At 42.1% G+C, this 21,783-nt stretch overlaps 1 protein-coding gene across 2 annotated transcripts in view; it reads right to left on the reverse strand.

Annotated features, from left to right (window-relative positions):
• The window catches only part of ABCD3 (ATP binding cassette subfamily D member 3), an 80,337-nt gene extending 59,104 nt beyond the window's left edge, over positions 1-21,233 (reverse strand). The window contains exon 1 of one of the 2 annotated variants that reach the window (XM_002715849.5): positions 20,748-21,233. In XM_002715849.5, the coding sequence (XP_002715895.1) occupies positions 20,748-20,857 (110 nt within the window). In that variant the 5' untranslated portion in view covers positions 20,858-21,233. The remainder of the gene's footprint in view (positions 1-20,747) is intronic. The other variant, XM_017346066.3, reaches the window with a different exon arrangement.
• Between the last annotated feature and the right edge of the window lie 550 nt (positions 21,234-21,783).

The following is a 21,783-nucleotide window of genomic DNA, read 5'->3' on the forward strand; positions in this document are numbered from 1 at the left end:
AATATACAATTAACATAAAAGTCCCAAGTTCTCTGATTAGTCTGTAACAATCAAAATACTACAAATTACTACATGGCTTTATGTCATTTTCATGATTTCAAACTAGAGTTTAGTTGTAAGATTTCAATTTCTCAGAAGTTCTGTGAAAACACTTTTCACCTATAATTACCACTATATTAGAAAATCTTAATGGCAAAATAATCTAGTATGAATACAAAAGTTAAAGATTTTCCTGGGGCTTCCTTTGTGGCACGGTATGGGAGGCTGCTGCCTGTGATGCTAACATCCTGTATGGGTGCCAGTTTAATTCCTGGCTGCTCCACTTCTGATCCAGCTTCCCTACTAATGGCCTGGGAAAGCGGCAGAAGATAGTCCAAGTACTTGGAATCCTACACCTACATGGAAGACCTAGATGAAGCTGAATCAGAAGTGGAGCAGCCAGGACTCAAACTGGTGTCCCTATGGGATGCTGGCACCACAGGTTAACCACTATGCCACAGCACCATCTATGCTCTTCTTTTTTATCTCTATTACCACGACTTACACCAGATGCTCAAAATTCCTCACCTAAACTAGCAGATTCACCTGCTTTCTAGGTAGCTTCCATTTTGTTAGTCTTTATCCTCTCTAGGATTAGAAATGCTTCAGATTTTGGATTTTTTTTTTCTGATTTTGGAATATTTACAAACACTTAATGAGACATCTTGGAAACAGTACCTAAATTTAAACACAAAGTTCATTTATATTTCATAAACATTTTATACCTATAGCCTGATGATAATTTTATACAATATTTTTAGTGCACTTATGTTCTGTTTGTGACCTTGTCACATGAAGTCATGTGTGGAATTTTCCACTTGTAACATAATGTTGGTAGTCATAAAGTTTGATTTTGGAGTATTTTTTATTTTGAATTACAAATTCAACCTGTATATATCTCTAAATATATATATGGCATATATATATATGCTGTGTGTATATATATATGGTGTGTGTATATATATGGTGCATAATATATACATTTTGAATTACAAATATTCAATATTCAACCTGTATTACATATATGGTGTGTAATATAAACCCTGTGGAATTCAACTAAAACAATTCTCACAATCATTTTTGCTTCAATTTTAAAAAACAGAGAAAAAAGGTTAATAATTCAAGCACCCCCCAAAAAAAAAGTTTAAAACAAACAATATAAGGGGAAACCAGAAGAAATTGCAAACAAACAAAACAGAATCTGAGGTTTAGAAAATAGAAAAATAGTAGACACCAATAAATAAATACCCAAGACCTGCTCCTTTGGACAATCAAGTAAAGTACCAGACAATCTTTAAAAGGAACATAAAAGTGCAAGAGAAAAAATAAAGAAAAGAAAGCACAAAAGTATAAGAATTTTGGGGCGTGAACCATCGGATGGAAGACCTCTTTCTCTGTCTCTCTCTCTCTCTGCCTCTCCTCTTTGTGTGTAGCTATGTCAAATAAATAATAAATTTTTTAAAAAGTATATGAATTTTTAAAAAATGTGTAAGAGACTATTTGTTTCAGCATTGTTTATCTATTTTTTTTTTTTTTTGATAGGCAGAGTGGACAGTGAGAGAGAGAGACAGAGAGAAAGGTCTTCCTTTGCCGTTGGTTCACCCTCCAATGGCCGCCGCGGCCAGCACTGATCCGATGGCAGGAGCCAGGTACTTATCCTGGTCTCCCATGGGGTGCAGAGCCCAAGCACCTGGGCCATCCTCCACTGCACTCCCTGGCCACAGCAGAGGGCTGGCCTGGAAGAGGGGCAACCGGGACAGAATCCGGTGCCCCAACCGGGACTAGAACCTGGTGTGCCGGCGCCGCTAGGCGGAGGATTAGCCTAGTGAGCCGCGGCGCCGGCTCAGCATTGTTTAAAGAAATTTGAGGGGCTGGCACTGTGGCACAGCAGGTAAAGCTGCCCCACCTTCAGTGCCAGAATCCCATAAGGGCTCTGGTTCAAGTCCCAGCTGCTCCACTTCTGACCCAGCTCCCTGCTAATGTGCCCGAGAAAGCAGCAGAAGATGGCCCAAGTACTTGAGCCCCTTCACCCATGTGAGAGACCCAGATGAATCTCCCAGCTCCCAGCTGTGGATCAGCCCAGCCCCAGTCGTAGCGGCCATTTGGGGAGTGAACCAGCAGATAGAGGATCTCTCTATCTCTCTAATAAAATAAATAAATCTTTAAAAAATTTTGAAAGCCTGAATGGAATGGATCATTTTCTTGAAAAACAAGATTTCCCAAATTTCCCAAAACTGACCCCACAGCAGAGAGGAAAAATCTGAACAGAATGAAAACTGATAAATTGAGAAAGTTTTCTGAGAGAAATCTACCTTCCACCTGCCCCACCTCCCATGAGAAAGTACCAAGCCCAAAAGATTTACAGGGAAATTCTATAAAACCTCCAGAGGACAGGAAATTCCAATGTTTTATTCCAAAGTACAGACAAAAGAAAAAAGCTTCCACATTATTTTTGCTGCAAGTAAAACACTGACACCAAACCCTAAGCAAAACTTACACAAGAAAACTACAGACTATTCTCACTTATACCAATGGTTTTATATATGTATACTTCATTTTTTTGTTTCAGAACATGAGGATGTTTTTCAAAAAATTAAACAAGTATTTTATAGTTCAAATGTTAAACATACAGATAATCATTTTCCGAACAGAACCCAAACTCCACAGTATGGTATTCAAAGGACTGCAGGACCTGGCTTCTGACACTGAGCACAAAACTCTTTCCTATGATATACCAGGTTAAACCATGTGAAACTACAATTATGTGACCATTTCTCACTTAAAGATGACAATTTCACATGCTTCAACCGAATTCTATGTGTTCTCTCACATTCCACATTTTTATACATACTCTTCTTTCTGTTTTAAAGGACTCTTCAACCAATCAGCCTGCTTAAATACTACCCGTCTTTAAAACTCTACATACATCTTCTTAGAAACAGAATGACTGACTGACTATACCAGTTTGCCCAGAGTGGTCCTTGTTTATACCTATTGCTCTGATATAATGATTTCAGTTTCAAAGCTGTTCCTTAGGATAACAAATTACATCGTGACCTGTCTTAGTAGGCTTTGCTTGTCTATTTTTCTCCCCCTCAAATAGGTTTTTTAGGTACTCTGTTCTCCTTTGGCACTCTACAGATCATTTCTGTTCCCTCATCAACTTGAGAGCAGGGGACATGTCTTGCTCATCTCTACACCACTGATGCCCACCTACAACTATGCCTGGTACAAGGTAGGCGCCTCAGAAATTTTTATTGTTTGCCTTCTAAATGTGTTTCATTCAGTATGTTAGAAAAATCTCTTTCAAAATTAAAAAAGAGGGGCTGGTGCTGTGGAGCAGGCTAATCCTCCACCTGTGGTGTCAGCATCCCATATAGGCAATGGTTCCAGTCCCAGCTGCTCCTCTTCTGATCTAGCTCTCTGCTATGGCCTGGGAAAGCAGCAGAAGATGGCCCAAGTGCTTGGGTACCTGCACCCACATGGGAGACCCAGAAGAAGCTCATGGCTCCTGGCTTCGGATTGTGGCCATCTGGGGAGCGAACCAGCAGATGGAAGACCTCTCTCTCTACCTCCCCCTCCCATTGTCTGTAACTCTACCTCTCATATAAATAAATAAAATCCTTTTAAAAATTTTAAAAGAAATGTTAAAAGGGATGTTAAAAGGGAGACTTTTTGCTGAGTCAGGCCAAGACTTGTGGAGTTTGTCAATAAAGGAGAAAGAGCTAGGTAAGCAGATATGAGCCTGGGACACCTGCCAGAACTGAGGCAGTAAACACCAGAACAAATGAATGAGAGAGCGACTTCCTACAACAAGCAATCTGAGTGTGCAGATACCAGCTTTCTCAATAAACACACAGGATAACACAATTCTTCAAAGTACCATTTCAAAACAAATGCTCAAAAGTTCAGCTACATTTGAATTTGTAGTCTTTCTAGTACTTAGAAATTTTCTAAATAACTTGTTTTATCCAATTTTGAACATTATCAGAATTCCACACTGAAAGATTCATGCTTAAATACAAATTACTTATCACTAACAGCTGAAGCACTTACACACACACACACACACACACACAGTTGCATGAAAGGTAAAATCAGAAAAATTCTTGACATTTCCCCAACTGGCCTAATCTGATATTTTATATCATCATAAGGATGAAGATCTAAAAGTGGACATCGGAGGCCAGGAGTATAATCATCTTAAAACCTAAATTCTAATGACAAACGTTCACATTTAATAATACTGAAGTTTGTTTTTTTGTTTTTGTTTTTGACAGGCAGAGTGGACAGTGAGAGAGAGAGAGAGACAGAGAGAAAGGTCTTCCTTTGCTGTTGGTTCACCCTCCAATGGCCACTGCGGCCGGCGCATCTCGCTGATCCGATGGCAGGAGCCAGGTGCTTCTCCTGGTCTCCCATGGGGTGCAGGGCCCAAGCACCTGGGCCATCCTCCACTGCACTCCCGGGCCACAGCAGAGAGCTGGCCTGGAAGAGGAGCAACTGGGGCAGAATCTGGCGCCCCGACCGGGACTAGAACCAGGTGTGCCAGCGCCACAGGCGGAGGATTAGCCTATTGAGCCACAGTGCCGATCCTGATGAAGTTTTAACAATGTATTCCTTAAAGTTCACATTTAATAACATTTTACATCTAAATTTAAGTCAGCAACTAGTCATTTATGATAATTTATAAGTAGCTATTTATGACAACTAAGAAGTCTAACCCAAGACTTTTGTTTCTCCTTAAAGAATTCTTTCATAGATCAAATCTTTCTTCAAAGGTCCTTAATGATGCAACCTTTAATATTTTAGGAGTAAGACTACATTGCTAATTTTTTTAATTTTTTAAAGATTTTCTCTAACTCTCCATCCAAAAAAAATCTTTTAAATCTTTTCAAAATCTTTTTAAAAATCCTTTTTTATCTTTTTTTAAAAGATTTATTTTATTTTTTTTGAAAGGCAGAGTTACAGAAAAAAGAAGAAACAGAAAGAGAAAGAGATCCTCCTTGGCATAGCAGCTAACACCCTGCTTGGGATGTCTACATCCCACACTGGTGTGCCCAGGTTCAAGTCCTGACTCTGTTTCCGATTCCAGCTTCCTACGCATGTGCAACCTAAAAGGCAGCAGATGATGACTTGGACTGAGTATAGCATAGCCCAACCCCAGCTGTGGCAGGAATCTGGGGAGTAAATCAGCAGACAGAGGATCTCTATCTGTCTCTCTTACTGCATTTCAAGTAAATGAAAATAAATAAAATTTTAAAATGAGCAAATAAATAAAATGCCCAAAAGTAGGTGAGGCCAGGTCACAGAGGGCAGGTGATTACGTTGAACACAGTTAGTTCTGAACCACTGGAATTATAAGTTATCTCAGAAGCACTGTCATGGTGAAAGGAGAGGAAGATAAAGGGAAGAAGCCAACAAGAACGCAGAGCAGTGAGGACAAGAAAGGTAAGAAAGGGGCAGATGTTGGCAGGAGCACATTATACAGGAATTTTATATTCATGTTTATATGAATGTAAAGAAAATGCATTGATTTTGGCGTCACTTTCCAATTTAAGAAAAATTGAGGATAATTAAGAAAACAGACATCTTAGAACAGAAATTTGAAAATGAACATTCTATGAACTTTTATCAAGACCCTAAATATACTACAGGCTTGCAAGGTACATCATCAAGGATTCAAAGGTTAACACGCATGGTACCTGCCCTCAGGAGTTTACAATCTAGCTAGAGAAAAAAAAAGATAAGCAATTATAATATTAGATAAAGAAAAGCAATAAGGTCTAAGTAAGGTGATATGAAAGGCAAATCAAAGAAATAATCTGGGCCGGCGCCGCAGCTCACTAGGCTAATCCTCCGCCTTGCGGCGCCGGCACACCAGGTTCTAGTCCCGGTCGGGGTGCCGGATTCTGTCCCGGTTGCCCCTCTTCCAGGCCTGCTCTCTGCTGTGGCCCGGGAGTGCAGTGGAGGATGGCCCAGGTGCTTGGGCCCTGCACCCCATAGGAGACCAGGAGAAGCACCTGGCTCCTGGCTCCTGCCATCGGATCAGCGCGGTGCGCCGGCCGCAGCGCGCCGGCTGCGGCGGCCATTGGAGGGTGAACCGACAGCAAAGGAAGACCTTTCTCTGTCTCTCTCTCACTGTCCACTCTGCCTGTCAAAAAAAATAATAATAATCTGAACTGGTAAAGAAAAAAAGTAAAAATTTTATTCTAGAAAGGATGTGAAATTTAAAATGAGACAAAACGAGCAGGACCAAGAGTGAAGATGACAAAAGCAATATGACATTCCATGTTAACAGAACATCACGAGCAAAAAAACTAACCTCTTAAAATAGCGCAGTCCATTACAGAAAAGGAAAATCGTTGTTTTCTAGTATGATATGCAAAGGGTGCACGTGTTTTAGAGTCCCACTAAATCTGTCCAAATCCTAGTTACAGTAGTAGACCACTAGATTAAAATATGGCTCTTGAGAGAGATTTCCTGGATTAGAATCCCAATTCTGTGTGCTGAACTGAGCAACTTCGGCCAAGTTACATGATCTCTCTCTACTTTAGTTTTCTCATTTGCATTAGTTAAAATATGTAAAGTGCTTATTATAGAACCTGGTATGTGATAAAGATTCAAAAAATGTTGGTGATCATCTTTACCCTATTTACCAGCTGTGTGACTAAGAAAAAACAGACTGATTCTCATCTGTAGGAGTGGGAATAACACTATTTATCTCAGATAATCTCTGCCCTTGGTGACTAGAACACTGATTCATGAGGCACCAAGTGATAATGGCCCAGGTCAGAGATAATGAACACCTGAACAAAGGTAGTACGTTTAAGAATGAGAAGAAAAAAGCAGGAAAATCACCGCAAATAGCAGGGTAAGGGAATATACAGAGCTGGGAAGTAAGAAAATGTGGAAATAAGACGGAGAGGGCACAAATTTAAAGAATTCTGTGAAGCCAGAGGAAGTACTGGACAGCACACTATCTCAGTTTGCACCTGAGTGACTGGAAGATAGTGACTCCATTAACCACAATACAAAATAACAGAAAAAGGAACATTCAGGGAAACAATAAATAGAGTCACTGTAAACATGTTGATTTCACATCCCAGTAAGTAATTATATAAGGAATTGTCCAGGACATGGAAAAAAAAAAAATGCAGATTTGAAGTTAGGTAGAGGAGCTGAAAGAAAGTATTAACATGACAATAATGTAGAAATCCAATGATACAACTGCTTTCGGAAACAAAAATACAAACTCTGAAACCTGAGTCTTGCTTTTGTCTAAGGTGCTGTACCAAAATTTTATAATGCATTCTTAAGGAACTTGCTTTAAGTTGTCCCCTGACACTGAACCTACCCACCTAAAGAAGCAAACTCTGCTTTAAAAGCAAAGTATGTTACTATAAGCCTCAAAGTACTCCAGTAAGTACTTTTAAATAAATCATCCAGATTATATACAAACATAATCAAGCACAAAGTAACTTGACTCAAAGACCAGCAGAAATAACAAAAACAAAACCAAAACATTTTCAGATGTCGGAATTTCCAGACACATCTGGCAAAATAACAATGCAGACTATATTCTTCTAAAAACACAACTTTTGGGGAAAAAAAAAAAAAGATTCCTACCAAGAAGAGTAAACTACAAAAACTAACAGTGACTATGGGGTCAACGTTTTGGCCCAGCAGGATAGGCTGCTGCTTGAAGTGCTGGAATCCCACATCTGAGCATCAGTTCAAGTCCTGCCTACCTTGCTTCCATTCCAACTCAATGCTAATACACCTAGGAAGGCAGCAGAAGTTAGTCCAAGTACTTGGGCCCAGCTCACCCATGTGAGAGACCCAGATGGAGCCCTGGCTCCTGGCTTCAGCCTGGACCAGTCCCAGCAGGTTTAGCCATTTGGGGAAAGGACCAAGAGATGATTTCTCTCCCTCTCTCTCCCTCTCTTTCTCCCCTCCCCCATCCTTTCCCACCCCAGTAACTCTACCTATCGAATAAATAAATAAATATTTTTTTAAAGTAACACTGTCCTGACAAAATCAAACCCAAGTTTTAAAAATATACAATTGAAATTAAACAGATTTCACATAGCTAAAGAAAAAATATGCAGCAATCACATATAAATCAGGCTGAAAGTGTATGGAAGTAGTGTTCTGAAAGTCCCCTTACTACCTGGGAGAAAGATAAAGCATTACTAACAATTTGATCAGAAAAATAAAACATACATTAAAATCTGTAGATTAAACAGTGAAAGAAAAAAAAGGGGAGGGAGTACAATTTCCAAACTGCTTTTTTTTTTATCTTTTACCTTTCTGGTACCTTACCTGCAAAATGAAGGTAACAGAACTATTCTTTCAAAACACTGTTATTCTTCTCCCTGTCATTCTGCCTTTCTGTATGTGTGTTCGTCTCTCTCTCTCTCTCATTCTGCCTTTCAAATAAATAAAACAAATCTTCACAAAAAATAAAAAAAAAAAATGGGGGGGTGCAGTGTTGTGGAATAAGGGGTTAAACTGTCAAGTACAATACCAGTATCACATAGAGTGGCAGTTCAAATCCCCACTGCTCTACTTCTGATCTAGCTCCCTGCTAATGTGCTTGGGAAAGCAGCAGAGGATGGCCAAAGAACTTGCACCCACGCAACCCACCTGGGAGCCAGATGGAGTTCCAGGCTCCAGGCTTTGACCTGGCCTAGTCCTGACCATTGTGGTCATCTGGGGATAGAAGATCTCTTTGCCTCCCCCCTCTTTCTGTCTTTCAAATAAATAAAAGCTCTGTGCCTTGTAGCACCTTCTCACACCTTTGCTCTAGTTATTTTCCCTTCCTGCATGAGCAAAACACCATTTCTTAAAATCAGGCTCAAAAAATAAATCTTTAAAAAAAAAATCAGGCTCAAATGAGAAACCTCCCAGGGTAACAACCAGAGGAATTAAGTTTTCCCGTCTTGGTGCTCCCTCCCATAGAGGTGTGTTCCTACTACAGGGCTAGTAATGCTGAGGTTGTACACATTTTCTATATACATATAGTTCCACAAGACTGGTGCTAGAATGTTCATTAAATTTGGATCTCAACGCCTAGCCTCCCAACACACAACACTTAAGCAGCAGAATGTACTAAAGATTACATTTCCTACATCATACTTGGTGAAATAAGCCAGTCCCAAAGCGACAAATACCATATGTTCTCCCTGATCTGATAACTAACAGAGCACCTAAAAGGAAATCTGTGGAAGTGAAACTGACACTTTAAGAAGCAACGACTTGGGGCTGGTGCCATGGCGCACTGGGTTAATCCTCCACCTGTGGCGCCGGCATCCCATATGGGTGCCAGTTCTAGTCCCAGTTGCTCCTTTTCCAGTCCAGCTCTCTGCTGTGGCCTGGGATAGCGGTGGAGGATGGCCCAAGTGCTTGGGCCCCTGCACCCGCATGGGAGACCAGGAAGAAGCTCCTGGCTCCTGGCTTCTGATCTGCGCAGCTCCGGTCGTTGCGGCCATTTGTGGAGTGAACCAACGGAGGGAAGACCTTTCTCTCTGTCTCTCCCTCTCTCTCTCTCACTGTCTGTAACCCTATCTGTCAAATAAATAAATAAAATCTTTAAAAAAAAAAAAAAAAAAGAAGCAATGACTTGAACAGCCCTTGTCTTGACTGTAGAGGAACAGCTTTTTTTTTTTCTTATTAGTACTTTTTTTTTTTTTTGACAGGCAGAGTGGACAGTGAGAGAGAGAGACAGAGAGAAAGGTCTTCCTTTGCCGTTGGTTCACCCTCCAATGGCTGGCCTGAAAGAGGGGCACCAGGACAGAATCCGGCGCCCCGACCGGGACTAGAACCCGGTGTGCCGGCGCCGCAAGGCGGAGGATTAGCCTAGTGAGCCACAGCACCGGCCCTTATTAGTACTATTTGTTGAAAGTCCATGAGAGCATTTCAGGCATGGAAAGCCAAGACACTCTGGGGGGGGGGGGGGGGGGGACCTAAATGGAAGATCTCTGCGAGTGAGATCCCAGTAGAAAGAACGGGCCATCAAAGAAAGAGGTACCTTTCTCTGAAGGGAGGAGTGAACCTCCACTTTGACTATGACCTTATCTAAATAAGTCCAGTCAGCGAACTCAAAAGGCTTCCATAGCCTTGGAAACTCATGACTAGAGCCTAGGGAGATTACTAACGCCATAAACAAGAGTGTCAATTTGTTAAGTTAACAACAGGAGTCACCGTGCACTTACTCCTCATGTAGGATCTCTGTCCTTAATGTGTTGTTCAATGTGAATTAATGATATAACTTGTACTCAATCAGTATTTTACATTTTATGTTCTGTGTGGGTGCAAACTGTTGAAATCTTTACTTAATATATACTAAATGGATCTTCTGTATATAAAGATAATTGAAAATGAATCTTGATGTGAATGGAATGGGAGAGGGAGCAAGAGTTGGGAGGGTTGCGGGCAGGAGGGAAGTTTTGGGGGGGGAAGCCATTGTAATGCATAAGCTGTACTTTGGAAATTTATATTTGCTAAATAAAAGTTAAAAAAATGATTAAATTAACAACAGGAGTCACTGTGTACTTACTTCCCACACAGCACCTCTGTCCTCAATGAGTTGTATTATGAGAATTAACTGTAAAACTTGGCCTCAAACAGTTTTGTGTGTGTGTGTGTGTGTGTGTGTGCGTGTAAATTGTTGAAATCTTTATAGTACAGAGTTGGTCTTCTGTATAAAGTTAATTGAAAATGAATCTTAATGGAGAATGGGACTGGGAATGGGAGAAGGAGGAGGAGGTGGGGTGAGAGTGGGGGTGAGAGGGCGGGTAAAGTGGGAAAAATCACTACATTCCTAAAGTAGTACTTATGAAACTCATTAAATCAAAGGTTTCTTTGAGAAAAAAAGATTATATTTCCTCCCACACTGTTGTTTTCCCCAGCATGGGGAATGAGAAATAGCTACTCAGTTAAGCCAACAAAAAAACACATACAGAAATGGATTCACCCATCAATACTTAGATTGGAACTAATCTTATACTTGAGATACAAGATGCTATCATTTACTCTGCCCTATACTTGCTTCCTCCCACACCCTTTACTGAACAATGTATCTTGGACATTGTTGGGGGGGAAAGTCAAATGAGCCACAAATCTAATTTCCTTAAGTCTAATTTCCTGAAATCATGTAACCATATTCGGAAGTAAATGAAGAAAAATATTTTAAATAAAATATGAAAGGATATTTGTCTTTTAAGTAGAAATCTGGCATAAAATATTAAAATAAAGGATTCTTTCAATTGCCTGATCTTTAACAGCAAAAATCTTATCTAATTTGTTAACCTCCCAAATGCCCCATACACAATAAGTATGGAACAAATATGTCTTCTTCTCTAGGAAAGAGACCTATCTCACTAATAAGCACTGAGTCCTCTGCACCTCACATTTAAATGCTGGATTAATTAAGACTCATATTACACCCCCAACTCTGTGGAAAGAGCCTCCTAATCATTTCTGTGCAGAACATCAGAGAACTCAGCATGGCTGCAGCCGGCACTCCCTCGTCTAAGACGTAAGGGTATGATCTTCGGGTTCCTCTCTTCTAGTAGTTCACTGATTCCTGCCTACTGATCTCAAGCCAAGCTACTTCTTCTAGCTTTGTTCTTGAATGACAAAAATATATGATTCCACCTCAATTTCTTTTTCTTTTTTTCTGAAGTTCACTCCCAAGAATGGTAACTACACTGAATGCCAGGTCTGAATATAATGCAGGCTCATACACAGAAATTTGACAAGCAAGATAAAAACATGCATAGTGGGGCCGGCACCGTGGCGTAGTGGGTTAATCCTCTGCCTGTGGCGCCGGCATCCCATATGGGCACCGGTTCTAGTCCCAGCTGCTCCTCTTCCGATCCGGCTCTCTGCTATGGCCTGGGGAAGCAGTAGAGGATGGCCCAAGTCATTGGGCCCCTGCACCTGTGTGGGAGACCCGGAGGAGGCTCGAGGCTCGAGGCTCCTGGCTCCTGGCTCCTGGCTCCAGATAGGCCCAGCTCCAGCCACTGCGGCCATTTGGGGAGTGAATCAACGCAAGGAAGACCTTTCTCTCATGCAAATTAAAACAATCTTGCAACACTATTCTTCACCTCTAAAGTAGGAAAAAATTTAACAACTTCAATGATGAGTAAATAATTAACTCATAGTATTGCAAATCAGCAAACATGTCAATTTGTGTAGCTCCAGACATTTACATTCTTTCCACAAATACTGAAGCTCTCCAGCTTCCATTCTTTTATTCTATTTTCTGGCAATTTATTCCAAGGAAATTATATAGCAGACATGGAAATATTCACTTGCAAAAATATATGGTACTATCTGTAAAAATTCCAGAGGCAACCTAGAGCCCGTTATATGTGAAATCATCTGACCCCCAAATTCATGCAGCTGTTTAAACTCTAAGTTTAATGATATTAACAGGATGGAAATTTATTATGGTGACTAAAAAGCGGTCTTAGTGGGAGGTCCTTAGTTCCTTGAGAGTGTGCCCTCAGAGGGAGTTTTCACGACTGGGTTGGCTATGACAGACTTAGCTGGGCCCAAACTCTGTTTCCCTCTCTCCATATTCCTCCACATGTGCTCTGCCACTGCCATCCACTATCCTCATACAGTCCAAACTAATGGGCCACCCGATCTTAAACTTGACCCTCCAAAACTGTGAATTAAGTAAACTGTTTCATTTGGTAAGGTTAGTTGCCCCACTTATTTCATTGTAGTAATGAAATGCTGATTAATACGCTGCCCAATACTTAAGGGTAAAATAAATTATAGCCATATAGAGGAAGACTTATATATTCTTTAAAAGTATAGTTATTGGGGCCAGCAGCATTGTGGTGCAGTGCTTGTGACACCAGCATCCACGAAGAGTGCTGATTCAAGTCCCTGCTGCTCTGCTTCCAATCCAGCTCCCTGGTAATGCACCTGGGAAAGCAGAAGATGATGGCCTGAGTACTTTGGCCCCTGCCACCCACGTGGAAGAACTGGATGGAGTTCCAGCCTCCTAGCTTTAGTCTAAAGAGCCCTGGCCATTACAACCATCTGGGGAGTGAGCCAGCAGATGGAAAGATATCTTTCTCTCTCTCTCTCTAACTCTGCAATTTGAATAAATACATTTGTTTTAAAGATTTATCCAGTTATTTGAAAGTCAGTTACACAGAGAAAGAGATCTTCCATCCATAGTTCACTCCCCAGATGGCCGCAAAAGCCAGGGCTGGGCCAAGCTGAAGTCAGGAGCCAGAAGCTTCTTCCAGGTCTCACATATGGGTATCAGGGGACCAAGCACTCAGGCCATCTCTCACTGCTTTTCCCAGGCCACTATCAGGGAGCTCGATCGCAAGTGGAGAAGCCAGGACATGAAACATATGGGATACCCACATTCCAGATGGCTTTACCAGCTATGCCACAATGCCAGCCCCAATAAATAAAAATAAATCTTTAAACAAAAGTATAGTTATAAAGATCATATAGAAATACAGTAAAGATATATGCTATAAATGAAAATAATAAAACATAATTATGTGAAAATTATGAAAGGGAACAAAAATAAAATGTATTATGTTTATGACTTTATGGATGATTTTATTTTATTTATTTTAAAGACAGAGTGACAGAGAGAGAGGGACAAAGAGAGAAAGAGATCTTCCATCTTTTGGTTCACTCGCCAAATGGCCTCAATGGCCAGGGTAAGGCTGGGCCAGGACAAAGCCAGGAGCCTGGAACTTCGTTTCAACTTCCCACATGGGACACAGCTGCTTTCCCAGGCACATTAGCAGGGAGCTATATTGGAAGCAGAGCAAGAGGGACTTGAACCAGTACTCCAATATGTGATGCCAGCACAGCAAGCAGCAGCATAACCTACTGTACCACAAAGCTGGCCCACCACTCTATTAACTGTCAAAAGTAGCTTATAAAATGATAATAACATTTTTACAAGGATCTGAGACTTGCTTTATATATATATGTGTGTGTGTGTGTGTGTGTATGTGTATATATATACATATACATATATACGTGTGTGTGTGTGTGTATATATATATATATATATATATATATATAAAACAAGTACAAGTTAAACACCCCTTAATCAAAATGCTCAGGATCAGAGTGTTAAGACTTTGGAGTTTTTAGAATTTGAAATACCAGCAAAAAAAAAAAAAAGGTACTGGTTGAATATCACTGATCTTAACTGAAAGGCTCCAAAGTTCAAAACTTTTTGAGCCTTGTGTCAAGGTTCAAAGAGTCTCAGATTTTGGATCTTCAAGTTGAGGATGTTTAACCTGTATAAGGGATCTAGCTTCTAAAGAGATCATAACATCCATAGGGAGTCAATATTTCCATTTGCAGCAAGAAAAAACTGCTATTTAGAACAGTAACTATAGCCTTAAAAAATGAGCATCTAGAGATAGAATTGTTGGAGCATTTTTTTGAGAGCCTACTATATGCCCGCCATAGTTCTAAGCCACTACTGCTATAACAATGAACAAAATAAACAAATTCCTGCTTATATCCTAGCAGCAGAAACATACAATAAATAAGATAAATATGTAAAATAAATAGTACATTTATAGCAATATGTGCTTAGGAGAAAAGCAAAGCCAGGAAGATGGACAGAGGACACTTTTTAAATGGAGTAGCAATACCTTTTACTAAAAAGATGTCTGTTGAAAGACTTGAAGAAGAGAGACAGTAAGCAGTGGGGTTATACAGGGAAAGAGCAATTCAGGCAGGAGAATAGCAAGTGCAAAAGCCCTAAGACAGAATGGCTGCCTAAGGATGCCAATGTGCCAAAAACTAAAAACGAAATAAACCACTAGCAGTTCCTCCAGCAGACCACAGACTACTACAAAGTTCTCAGAACACTACGGCGGGCCTGATGATCTGTCTCAACTAGGTTCAGTACGCAGCTGCTTTTGTGGGCAAATTCTTTAATGTTTTTTCACCTAAGGTTGCTTAAGCATCTTTTTTATTCTGAGTATCTAAATGGGGCCAGCTCATGTAGCAACCACTCACTCAGGGTTCACCCTAAAAGTCTCATACATCTTCAGCCACTCCCTGTAACTCAAGCCTGTACCCTGCAAAACTGTCAGTGGAACAGTGAAACTGAGAAAAGTGAAGCCAGCCATTCCAGAACTTGATTTGAAAGATGCGGTTCTAAGGAAGGAAAGATGAATTGGAAATCTGCAGGAAACAAGTAGAGGGATTTGTGTGAAGGGAGTACAGGGAAAAGCTAGAGATACAAGGACATCCACTGGGTAAATAAGGGCCAACCAACAGGCCACAGGACTGAGACATAGAGAGGCGGCGGGGAGGAATCACCACAAATTTCCAACACTGGGAAAGTCCAAAGAACTTCTAAGCAAAATAATTCTAAGCTGTTGACTATGTCACTACTCCCAGTTTTTCAAGAAAACTAAACTGCTTCATGACTGATGTTTGAGAGAAATCAAGGCAGACACCAAAGAGACAGGCTCAAGACACAAGATGTAAAAGGGATCTAACATAGAGCAGAAACAAAACAGTGAAGCAGGCTGTGTCCAAGAGAAACACAAGCTCCCTGCAACTCCTCAGAAATACTTGGGAGTGGAAACTGTGTTCCCACCATTTATACACTGGGGCTTTAGAAAGGATGATCACCCCCAGAACTTGGCAGACCTTGGGACAACCAGTTAGATTTCAATCAAACAATGAACAGGTAAAACAAAAGAGGAACTTAAATGCATGCTTCAGAATGCTAAAAGGAGGATGGTTGTTATATAGATCATCATAACACTCCACAGAAGGGGTGACTCTGACCTACCCCTTTACAGGTAACAGGTGGAGAACAGAGGACACAGAGAGACAGTCCAGATATCACTACTCGCAGGATTAAAGCTCCTAAACCAGGAATTAAGGTAGCCTGTTAAAGAATAATTGTGCAGGAAGTGACTGATTTGGAACAAAGAGTACCCACTGGCAGGCAATGGCATACAATATTAGCCAGGTAAGGTGAAACCAGATTAAGGACGGCTCTGAAATTCAGGATGAGAAATCTGAACTTTACTCAGTAAGCACTGACGAGAGAGAAAAGAAATTGTAGTAACGTGGTGTGTTTAAGATAATAGAATACCATGGCAATATAGACTGGACCCTTTCCATGCCTTCTAAAACTGGCCCACGGATTTCCACTACCCAGTTCTATACTCTCAGGTACACAACTATCACTTCTTTGAAGACAATGCCTCTGTTCATATTTGTACCAGTCTCACATTTTCAACTGCTTGTAAAAACATTCTTCAACTATCCTGCATCACCCATCCACTCCATAAGCACTGAGTATCTATCATGTGACCTAGCCAAGTCAGGGCTTTAAACATGACTCAGTCCATGTCCTCATGGTCTAATGTAGACAGAAGCCAGGAAAACAGATTTACAGAGTAGTAACTACTTACAGTATCAGGAAAGCAGAAGGCACCTGTGCCAGCTTGGAGATTAGGAAAAGGCATAAAAACACTCAACAGAAATGTTGATTGAGCTAAGACCTGAAGGAAAGTAAACATCAGTGGGTGAGGTGAAGTGCAGGGCATGATTGTGATTAAAATCAGCCTACACAGGTTGGGCAGAGTATGTCACACTCGGAGACTATAAGTTCATTCCATATGGCTGGATAAGTACAAAAGTAGGCAAGAACCAAATCATGAACACAAAAAGTCTGCATTTTAGAGTAGCTGAAATACTGTAATGAAGGAACAGTACAATCATATTTGTATTACTTAGTAAGCTCTCCAGTGGCAGTGGAAGAGGAATTGAAAGGGCACCACAAAGTTTCCTCCTAACACAAATGCAAAAAACTCTAATAAGGGCTGTGATACCATTTGTTCCAGTTACCAATTCTTGCGTACTTTCTAAGCTTAGCTCACATCACTCATAAAGCCTTACCTAGCTCTTCCCAAACACCTTAACCTTGTCTTTCTCAGAATCACTAAGGCACATCTACATGTGTTTAGGTTTCTTCTCCTTAAGAAGAATGCAAGTTCCCTAAGAAAATATACCTTATTTTATTTAATGTGTTATATACATTTATATATATATATATATAGAGAGAGAGAGAGAGAGAGAGAACCTAGCAGTTTTACAAAATTCCTTAAAAAATTATTTATTTATTTGAAAGACAGAGTGACAGAAAGGCAGAGAGAGAGAGAGAGAGAGAGAGAGAGAGAAGTCTTCCACTTATCTGCTGGTTCACCCTCTAGATGGCCATGACGGCTGGAGCTGTGCCAATCCGAAGCCAGGAGCTTCTTCTGGGTCTACTAATCAGGTGCAGGGGTCTATGGACTTGGGCCTTAGTCTACTGCTTTTCCAGGCCATAGCAAAGAGCTGGATCAGAAATGGAGCAGTGGGGACTTGAACCAGCACCCATATGGGATGCCAGCACTGCTGGCGGAGGCTTTAACCGCTATGCCACAGCACCTGCCCCTTTACAACATTCTTAAAGAGATACTTCCTTTGAATTGAATAAATCGCCTCGCCCACTTTATACCTGAGCCAAAATGTTCTACTTTTCTCCAAAAATACAAAACAAAATGTACAATTAGGCAAAAGTAATGTGAAAAAAGTAAGTACAGTAGTCATGGGATATTATTAGGAATGAATATAAGGGAACTTTGTGGTGACATGACAATGTTCTAACTAGTGATATAGGTGTGTTACACAAGTGCACAGATTTGTTTAAAATATATATAATTAAGATTTCCAGGGGTCGGCGCCCTGGCTCACTTGGTTAATCCTCCGCCTGCAGCACTGACATCCCATATGGGCACCAGGTCCTAGTCCCAGTTGCTCCTCTTCCAGTCCAGCTCTCTGCTGTGTCCCAGGAGGGCAGTGGAAGATGGCCCAAATGTTTGGGCCCCTGCACCCTCAGGGAGACCAGGAGGAAGCACCTGACTCCTGGCTTCAGATCGGCGCAGCACCGGCTGTGGCGGCCATTTGCGGGGTGAACCAACGGAGGGAAGACCTTTCTCTCTGTCTCTCTCACTGTCTATAACTCCGCTACCTGTTAAATAAATTTAAAAAAAAAAAAAAACCTTATAAAAAGAGATTTGCACATTTCAATGTATATAAGTTTTACCTAAAAACCTGTAAAAAGAAGGAATGAGGAGGAAGTATAGATGAAACAAGAACAGCAGAATATTGTTGGTGCTTCCTGGGTAAGGTGTACAGGGAATCATCACATTATTCTATTTAGTTTGTACATCTGTGAAATTCTTCATAATAAAAGGATACATACAAACACAGGAGATTTGGTTGCTCAGAAAAGCTGCATTAACAAAAATAAAATATAACCCAGAATATTAAATTATACCTTCTGGAATAATGTTACATTGTAACATTTAAAGCAGTTCCACTAGCTCTATAACTAATCAATTATAAGGGAATATATGAGTATACTCTAAGACAAACCTACTATTAACAATACAAACAAAATAGCCACAGGTTCCTTAATTAAGCATCAGACATTCAGACTAATTGGTCCTGTTTCCAAACATATTCAAAAGACCAGTAATATAAAGTTAGAATTCTCTAATTTTCAAATCGTGTTACTAAAGGTAGTGAAAGATATTCATAAAATTCTAGAATAACATCTACAGAGACTCATCACCATTCTTAGTGATTTCAAAACAGTTAATTCCTTTTATCTCAGTAATTTAAACTCCATGCCTAATCTTCATTCTCCTCCCACAAAATACTTAACTTGTAAAAATATTTTCCCAACTTATCACAATGCAAAAAAATTAACAATAATCTTCAGTTCGGTAAATTGTCTGTTGCATAATTTAATCTTCTCCAAAGTTGGCAATATTTCTCAAAGATATTGTTAAAGCATTTTATGGTAGTGAATGAAGAGTCAAAATTATTTGATATGACAAATCCTTTTAAACTATTTTATTGCTATTGTTAGTACTTCCTATTAGATATTGGTTAAAATTTCTCTTACTGAATAACCTATGGTTTTCTAAATTGGTATGACAGTAACCTTGGACTGGGACAGAAAGGAGTTTCTGGGGTGCTGATAATATTGCTTCTTTTTTTAAAACCTGATACATAAAAATTGTACATATTTATGAGGTGCCAATAGTGTTTCTTGACCTGGATGCTGCTTACATCAAAGTGTTTTATATGGGAAAATTCTTCAAGCACTAAACTTACCTGCATTTTCTATATGCACATAATAGTCCCATAAAGTTTAAAAAAAGATCACAAAGGTAATCCAGTGTTTAGAGCTGTCCTTGAGTCCTTAACCCCATATCACAACTCTTCCTCTATGCACTAAACCCTTCTTTGCAAATATGTAATTAAAACTAAAGCACTAAGCATTTTCTCTAGGCATAGTCCCAGATAACTTCCACTTGTAACTAAAGAATCAGGGCACAATCCAATAAAAATATTGTTTTCTATTTTCCAGAATTTGCCCTTTTGAAAACAAATAGAAGAAGTGTGAATAGGTCCTACAATATCCAGACTATGATGTAAATCAATTTCAACTTTGTTAAGTGGATTTAAGAAGGGAAAGAAGTACCATTCCTCCCGAGGTCGGTAGGGAGAAGACAGGAGCAGGCTAGACAGCACTTCGTGGAAGGGGGACTGTGACCTAGAAATCATGTCAGTGTTTTAGACCAAATTCTACTTACCAATTTGGATATTTCAGGCAAATCAAAAACAGAAGACAACACCACTTGCCCAGAGGAATGAATGAAATAAAATGCATGAAGGAGTGTGCCAGGATTTAACGTGAAATATCCAGTGACTGGCAAGCACGCTGGGGAAGTAACCTCTCCCGTTCACTTGCACGAGACAAGCACTGCCCAGCAAGTAAAAGGTATGCCCTTAGTTCCACAACTGTAACTCAATCCCCTCTCTCGCCCTGATCTTACAACCTCCCCAACTTCAACGTGAACGGTAAATTCTTCCGCGGCTGCAGTAGTGGAGTGTAATCACACTGGATCCTGATCATCACCTAAAACACACTTTCACCTTTCACCTAGCAGAGCCAGGATAGGGAACTTTGTCCTCCAAACACCCCGAAACCCAGGAAGCCTTTCTGGATGAAAGGCCAGGGCGTTCCCTCAGCAACTCCAAGGGGTCAAGGCGTTAGCAGATCTCGCCGAGGGGACCCAGGATAGGGCCCGGGGTGGTTCACACGAGCCACTCTCAACAGCAGTGACTCGGGAACCGGGCCAAAGCTTGTGCAGGTGACTCGGACAGCCGCCTCCAGCCTGGCAAGTCAGTCCAATCCCCATCCTCCAATCACGTACCCCCCTCCACTACACAAATCCTCACGCTCCGCCTGGAGATGAGATGGCAACACTAGCACACACACCCAGAAAGTTGACAGGACAGGAGGTGGTCGGGGAAAGGCGGCGGGGGTCACCCCGGCACCCTCTCCCGCCCTGACCGCAGGTGGCTGCTTGGGCCGGAGCGCAGTTTTGCTCGCGGCTACAGAACTCGCACCCACAGGCGCAGAGCGAGGTGCCCGGACAGGCCGGCTGGCCGCGGGGGAGCCCGGGGGACACCCTGACATTGCAGCCTGGCAGCAGCCGCTGCCGGCCCTCTAAGCGCCTGACCCCGCCGGGCAAAGGAACCTGTCGGCCCGGGAGGGAAGAGCCGGGAGCGCCCGCTGGGGCCCGCGAACGCGCCGCGGCCACGAGCCTTACCCGTGCAGGCCCAGGGCGCGGCGCCGTCTGTGGAGCAGGCAGAGCAGCAGGAGCGCGGCCCCCGCCAGCGAGGAGTTTCGCGCCGTCAAGTACTTGCTGAAGGCCGCCATGGCACCACCAGGGTGAGCGAGCCGGCGGAGGGGACGCGGCGGCGACTGCTTCAGTGGAGGAAGCGCGGGGGAGACTGGGAGGAGAGGACCTTGCGGAGACAGGCGGCGCCGGCTGCGCAGGACCGCCCCCTGGCGCGCGCCGCCGCGCCGCCCGCGCACCGGAGCCCACCGTGGACTTTGCTCGGCGAGAGCGCGCGCGGGCGCCTCCGCGGCGCTACGGTCCCGGGACGCGCTCTGCGCAAGCGCGGACCCCCGCGGGGTCGCCGGAAACTCAAGGCCGGGAAGCCGCCCTCGGTCCCCTCGGCTGCTTTTCAGCCTTGCGAGGCCTAGTTGTGGTCTCTGTCTTACCACCCCCTCTCCAAGCCTCCGCACCCACACCCTGGCTTTCACAAGAACTGGAAAAGCGGGCCTGGCCTGCGCCGCTGATTTAGTGGGCCCTGCCCCTCCGCCCCCTGGGGTGGGCCGTTACCAACTCTTAAAGGAGCCTGGGAGGAGGGGGTGCGGTTCCCCAAAACTGCCATTGTTTGGTCAAAACAGAACAGTCGGGAGCTGTGGGAAGAATAGCTGAAGATCAAATCCCTTTTCGGTGTCTTCCAAATTGGAGGATTCAACGCTCTCTCGGGATGGTGAGATGGCTTTGATAGATAAGACCACCACTTCGGTTTTCTGAATAGAACTGAGAAGAATAGGACTCGATAGAAAAACCTTAGATTGCCTCCCACCATAAAGGAGTTGTCCTGAGAAATTTCCTTCCAGTTTTCTGTATTCGCCTATCGAGGGTGGCGATACAAGATGTATTTCTTTATGTAGGTCTGGTCAAACAAAAAGTTGAAGAAACACGGTTCTTTGCAAAGGGACATTCAGCAATAACAATCGTGCCTTGTATGAATGCTGGCCTTACTCCCAGAACCAGAGGTCTTTGAGGA

Source organism: Oryctolagus cuniculus, chromosome 7 (genome assembly GCF_964237555.1).
Source record: "Oryctolagus cuniculus chromosome 7, mOryCun1.1, whole genome shotgun sequence".
Taxonomy (NCBI): Eukaryota; Metazoa; Chordata; class Mammalia; order Lagomorpha; family Leporidae; genus Oryctolagus; species Oryctolagus cuniculus.